Source organism: Jaculus jaculus, chromosome 9 (assembly GCF_020740685.1).
Source record: "Jaculus jaculus isolate mJacJac1 chromosome 9, mJacJac1.mat.Y.cur, whole genome shotgun sequence".
NCBI lineage: Eukaryota > Metazoa > Chordata > Mammalia > Rodentia > Dipodidae > Jaculus > Jaculus jaculus.
The window spans coordinates 122,136,412-122,142,897 of record NC_059110.1 but is presented as its reverse complement, the minus strand read 5'-3'; the positions used below and the strand labels follow the sequence as shown (position 1 = coordinate 122,142,897).

At 54.8% G+C, this 6,486-nt stretch overlaps 1 protein-coding gene across 3 annotated transcripts in view; it reads left to right on the top strand.

Annotated features, from left to right (window-relative positions):
- Positions 1–3,377: 3,377 nt before the first annotated feature.
- Mgat5b (alpha-1,6-mannosylglycoprotein 6-beta-N-acetylglucosaminyltransferase B) overlaps positions 3,378–6,486 on the top strand; it is an 82,784-nt gene continuing 79,675 nt past the window's right edge. Inside the window, exon 1 of one of the 3 annotated variants that reach the window (XM_004655223.2) lies at positions 3,378–3,579. In XM_004655223.2, the coding sequence (XP_004655280.2) occupies positions 3,512–3,579 (68 nt within the window). In that variant the 5' untranslated portion in view covers positions 3,378–3,511. The remainder of the gene's footprint in view (positions 3,580–6,486) is intronic. The other 2 variants (XM_045158764.1, XM_045158765.1) reach the window with 2 other exon arrangements.

Here is a 6,486-nt window from a genome sequence, read left to right as displayed (position 1 = left end):
CGGAGAAAAGGCCCCAGGGGCAGGGCCGGCTGCTGAGATCTCTGGCTGGTGGGATGGGACAGGGTGAGATGGAAGAGAATGGAGGCCTTTCACAAAGCAGGCTGAAAAATCACTGCCTGAGTTGGGATGGGGGTGTCCTCACAGATTGTCTTTGTAGAGAGTACCCAAGACTTTTTTTTTGGGAGGGGTGCGCTCTAGTGAGGATGGGGTATCATGTGTGTACATTGTTGAGGTCTGGTCTTGATCCAGTGTGGGTACTTTTTTTTTCTCATTTATTTATTTGGTGTGTGTGTGTGTGTGTGTGTGTGTGTGTGGGCATGTGCATGTCCCAGCACCTGTGGAGGCCAGAGGACAACCTCAGGGTGCTGGTGCGTGCTTCCTCCTCGTTTGAGACAGGATCTCTCTGGTTGTGCCTTTGGGAATGCCAGACTCAGACTCCGGGATTCTCCAGTCTCCACCTCCCATTGCCACAGCAGCGTTGGAAACACAGACACAAGCTCTACTTGTGTTTGGCTTTATGTGGGCTCTGGGGATCTGAACTCAAGCCACTGAGCTTGTGTAGTAAGGGCATTTTTTTTTATCATAGAAAAGGATTTTAATTACATTAGCTAGAATTTGTGTGAAACTGCATATCACATATTAGCAGTATACCAATAGTGTGACTCCATTTAAAACCAACCATTTCAAAAAATAAAATTTATACCTATAATATATATTGTAAGTATTTTACCCCACCTTAAATTTCTTTATTTATTTCTTTATTTTTAATTTTTTTTAAATTTTTTTGGTTTTTTGAGGTAGGGTCTCACTCTAGCCCAGACTGACCTGGAATTCACCTTGTAGTCTCAGGGTGGCCTTGAACTCATGGCGATCCTCCTACCTCTGCCTCCCAAGTGCTGGGATTAAAGGCATGCGCCCCCATGCCTGGCTCTCACCTTAAATTTCTAAAGCATGCTTATTCACACACTGACTGAAATGTACATAAACATTCTTTTATATTAAGCCAAAACATCTATCCCAAATTTACAAAAAGAAAATAGTTAAATGACAAAACTGTGTACATGTCATTATATACTATATGTATACATGTATCATACATTATATCTGCTAATATTCTTCTCTGATAGGAAAGACATAATGATTCTGTTACTCAAACCACCATCTTTACCAGCCTCCCTTCTCCAGATATTAAGTGTTAACTAGGCCATCTTGCTGAATTTCTTTGGAAATAATCTTTATTAGAGCTTCCTTCTTTAATCTCATTTCTTCATTACGACTGGCATAAGATGTTAACTGTTCTGCCACAGCTTTCTTGTCTTCTTTCAGTAGTGATAGCAGAGCCAAGTTTGAAGACATATGCATACAATCCCAGACTGAAGAGGCTCAGATGGAATAGCTGCAAGTTCAAGTCCAGCCTAGAGCTTCAGTGTGGTGTACAGGTCAGCCTGAGCTAGAGTGAGCCCCTCGCCTGCAGAGTCAGGATGGCTAGTCTTGATTTCATACTCCAGCCTGTATTGAATGTAATCCAAATCAGAGTCAGCTCTCTGAAACATCAATTCCAGCTTATCGACCTCCATGTTGAATAGTTGTAAGGGTATTAAAAAAAATTTTTTTTTTTTGAGGTAGGGTCTCCTCTAGCCCAGGCTGACCTGGAATCCACTGTGTAGTCTCAGGGTGGCCTCAAACTCATGGCGATCCTCCTACCTCTGCCTCCTGAGTGCTGGGATTAAAGGTGTGTGCCATCATGCCCGGCTTATTTACTTTTTTTTTTTGACAGAGAGAAAAGGCATGCCAGAACCTCTTGCCACTGCAAACAAACTCCAAATGCATGCCATCTTTGTACATCTGGCTTTACGTGTGTACTGGGGAGTTGCAGCTGTGTCGATAGGGCCCTGCCAGCACTGCCTTTAGCGGCTGAGCCATCTCTCAAGCCCAGCATGGGTTTTTATTCATTTATTTAAAATATACATTTATTTGAGGGTGGGGAGTACGAGAATGCCAGGGCCTCGGGCCACTGCAAAGGGACTCCAGACACATGCACCACTTTGTGCACCTGGCTTTACATGGTTGCCGGGGAATCAAAATCAAACCCCAGGGCCAGGCTTTGCAAGCAAGCACAGTGAACCACCGAGTCACCTGTTCAGCCAGAGCACTTTCTTCAACATCCAACCGGGTGGCACCAGCTCTGAGGAACCTGACTTCCAACAATCTCCAAAGCTAAGAAATGGCGGTGAGGGGTGGGTGGGCAGCTTCAAAGATGCTGGAGAACCCAGCCTATGGGTTTTGGAGTTAGGAGAAGCCTCTGCAAGCTTTTGGCTACTCTCACTGTATAGTGGGAACTCCTTTGATTTGAACACTTCATCCCCCAGTGGTTAATGGGAGATCCGAGGCTAGCACCCAGGCCCTCTGCTAGCGACCTGATTTGCCTCAAGGCACTAGTGCCACCGGCCCAGCTTATCATACTGGGACCAGTAAGAAAAGAAAGAGCAGAGGACGTTTCAGGCAGGGAGGGACAGAAGATGGGTGAGTGGTGCTGAGCTAAATCAAAGCTGCCATGAAGTGGCAGGTGCAGAAGTTCCTGGTTGTGGCAAGAAAAAGGCCAAGGGAGAGCCCTGATGCCCAGAGGGAAGGAAGGGGTTCCCCCACTTCCACCTGCAGCTCGTACCTCCTTTGCGCTTTGCCCGTGCAGAAACAGCCTCGGCTCTTGAGATAGGTGGAGCCCCAGCAGGTGGCATGGCCCGTGCGCGGGTGTGTGTGTCGGGGGAAGAATCACAGGGAACCCACGGGTGGCCAGCCGGGTCGGGGGGACAGCTTTGAGGCCGAGGGCGCGCGTCTGGGCCGTGACCACGAGGTGGCGCCCGCGCGCCGAGGAAGCGCCGCGGCAGCTCCCGGGCCGCCCCAGCCGCCGCTCGGCCGCCCCAGCCTGCGAGGAAACAATGCGGCGGTTCCGGGCGTAGCGCGGCGCCGGGGTCGGACGGACGCCGGGCATCGGGGCGCGGGCATCGGGGCGATCGAGCGGGAGAGCGGGCTCGGGCGGGCGGGCGGGCGCGCGCGGCGGCCTCCCCGAGAGCCATGGGCGCGGCGCGCTGCGGGGCTGCAGATCGGCGCGGCCCGGAGGCGCGGGGCGCCGGGGCGCGGGCCTGGGGCCGCCCGTAGCGGGCTCCGAGGGAGGCGCGGGGTCGGGGAATGAGGCGCCCTCGGCGGGGAGCCCGAGTGCGCGCCGCCGCCGCGCCGTCCCGCGCTGCAGCCCGCGAGAGAGCCCGAGCAGCCAGACGCGCGGCCGGCGGTCTGGGGGCGCGCCGCCTTCCGGACCCCAAAATGTGAAGCGGGGAGGGCGGAGACGCAGCGACCGCCCGGCCCGGTGCCCTCCCGCCGCCGCCGAGCCGTCCCCCTGACCCGCGCGCCCAGGCCGCGCCACTGATCCTCTCCTCCACCCCACCCGCCTCGCTCCGATCGAGCTTCGGCACACGACGGGTTCGAGGCCCCGACCCGGCCCACCCAAGTTTGAACAATGATCACAGTCAACCCCGATGGGAAGATAATGGTCAGAAGATGCCTGGTCACCCTGAGACCCTTTCGGTAAAGTTCTTTCCTGGCTGGCGCAGGGAGGACCTCCTCCCCATACCGAGGGGGGCGCATGGTGGAAAGGGGGCGAGGTTGGTCCTTGTGTGTGTGTGTGTGTGGGGGGGTGCCAGTCCTGGTGGCTAAGAAGGTTGGCGCTTGTATCCTCTGCGAGGAGGGGCAGTGGGGCTGGGAAAACAGAGTTAGGGGTGCAATACTGGACCTGTCTGTAGTTGGTTTGGGTTCGGGGAGGTTTACCTTGGGGTCAGAAAATACTGAGGATGAGGTCCCGGGCCCCGAAGTGGTCTCAGTTAACACGCCTCTTTTTTTTTTTTTTTTTGCCCCTCGAGGTTTTCCCCCCATCTCACAGAGAAAGTTAGCACCCCTTCTGTCCTGCCAAGAGGGCTCCCAGGTGGGCCGGCCCACCCCCTCTGCCTAGTTCAACCCCTGCCCCCCTAATGGGTTTCCCCTCTTTCTGGTAGGGCACAGTCCTGTCTCTGACCAAGGGTCCCCAAGGTTGGGTCGAGAACACCCTCAGCTGGCTTTCTAGTCTGCGAGTCTCCGAGAACAGAGACATTTTCAGCGGGAGTGTGGAGTGCCCATCCCATGAGGAGGTGCAGCCTCCTCCCTCTCAGTGTCTTAGCAGGAGGGGGGCAAAGAAGGTGGTAGATTGGAGTGAGGGTGTACTGGAACTTACTGGTCCCCGTTTCCCACCCTCCAAGGGGACCCCAGAGTAGTTTCTTTTCTCAGGCTCCAGCAGAGCCAGGGCCGAATTTCATATTGGGGGAGGGGCCCCTGGATGTCAGGCCAGGACGGACTGTCACTGTGCACGGGGCTTGTGGACAGGCGGGCCCTAGAGCCAGGGCGGGACTCCGGACAAGGCCACAGGTGGGGTCCCGGTGTGCAGAGCGTGGAGTCTAAGTCCACCCTGGCAGGTATTTCCTGGCGAGGCGCCCTTGGTTTGGACTGCAGAGGGCCTGGGTTTGAACCCCTTTCCTCCAGGGTCTGGAGCCAGTCCTGGTCCCTCCTGGTCCCCTCCAGCGCTCACATGGCTGGGGGAGGGGAGACTGTGGCCCACCTGTTTTTTCTTCCCACCAGCACTTGGGCTGGTTCTGCAGGGCTAAGAAGGAACCCTCTGGGGACAATAGCGGCTGCCTGTGAGCTGTCGGGAGGGGGGGGGGGTGGTGTTGTCTCTGTGGGCAGAGCTTTAAGCTGGTCATTTGGAGGGGGTTCCCAGTAATCCTGGGTCTAAGGTGCTGAGGGGGGCAGGTCTGAGCGCTAGGTGTATCTAGAAAGGCCCTTACTCCTGGGTGATTCTGGACTCCCTAGTTTGTCCCACACACTGAGAAGGTTCTTGTGGGTCTCCCACCCCAAATTGGCCTTCCTGCAGACCACCCTTCCTGGAATGATAGGCGGGGGCTCAGCCGCCAGCACCATGGACAGAGCTCGCTTCCCGCCACGGGGCTTCCCGCCACGTCCTGTCCCCCCGCCCCCCAGGGCTCTTATAGGATGGGGGATGGAGTTTAATCCACCCCAGCTAGGCCGCCAGGGACCTTCAACCACCAAGGCCGTCTTCTCCAAGTCCCCTCAGATGGGAGGGAGGCAGGCCTCTGATTACATCACCCCCAACTTTGTTCTTCCTCTAGGGAGGTCTGGGAATGCTGTCTCCAGCAGAGCCTCTATTCTGCAGGGGCTCTTGAAATGTTCCTCTGATGGATGCATGGAGGGTGAAGTCATTTGAACTTGATTCCCCTATAAATGGCCCCCGGCTGTTCGTTTTTTGGTGGGTATTCTGGACATGGGCACTGGCAGAGAAAGATGCTGCAACAGGGCACTGGAGATACCCACACTTTGGTCTGGGTGCACTTTGGATCCTGGCAGGCACTCCATCTCCGGCCCTGAAAACAATCCCCGTGGCTGGAGTGGTGGCTGAGGGGCAAGAGGCTGTGGCTGGGGATCTTTTCCCTGGGGTCCCCTTAGGCATGAGACAGTCGCCCCTCACTGCACTGTTGTTTGGCTTGTTGCCTGGGGACCAGCCTGATTCTATTTGGGGAACCCCAACATCTGAGCCTCACCCTGGGCTTGGGGGAATTCGGGAGGGGTTGGCTCCTGTGAGGTGAAGGGAAGTGTCTCTTGTCATCTCCCGTTGTATCTCATGTAGGTCCCCTGCCTCCGTCAGAGACTTGACTTTTGAGGTGCTTCCAGGAAGCTCCGGGGACCCCCGGGGACTCTGCATGCCACTGCTGTCCCTTGCAGACCAAATCTCTGTCAGCTTAGAATTCTGTTGTGCTTTTAATTTTCTTCTGCAGTTATGTGTTTTCTTTAATAGACCAAATTTTAATTAAATACTGTTCTGCCAGTTTCAAATAATGAAGATTAAAACGTATAAAGTAAGTCTTGCGTGAAGACACAAACAAGTCTTGGGCTTGGGGACAGCGTGGAGGTGGAAGTGTCTGGCATGGCTTTGGGACGCTCCTTGTTCATCCTGGCCCTATGCCAGGTGGAGTTTCTGTTCCTGACCTCGGGGAAGGAGTGTTCCCGTGTACCTCTGCCTGCTCAAGTCCTCTGATTGGCTCCAAGTCTCAATTTACCTGTCCCAAATGACCACGCACTGAGGCTGTAGGGACCTGGGGCTGGGCTTGGGGTTTTGGGCCTGGTTTTCTGCTGTCACTTTGGGCTACCCCAGTGTTTGGCACCTTTTTAGATAATCAGTAACTATGTATGTTGAGAGACCGAATGACATATTTTGGCCAGTTCTCTCACCCTGTGTAAAACAGCTCACACACCCAGGTGACTCTGTACCCAGTGTAAGTGTGCCCTGCTGTCAGTGGTACAGGCTGGCAAGCCAGTGTGTGTATGCTCGGTGGAGAAATATGTCGGGGAAAGTGGGCGCAGTAAGAGGGCTGTGCGTAGCTGTCTTGAGAA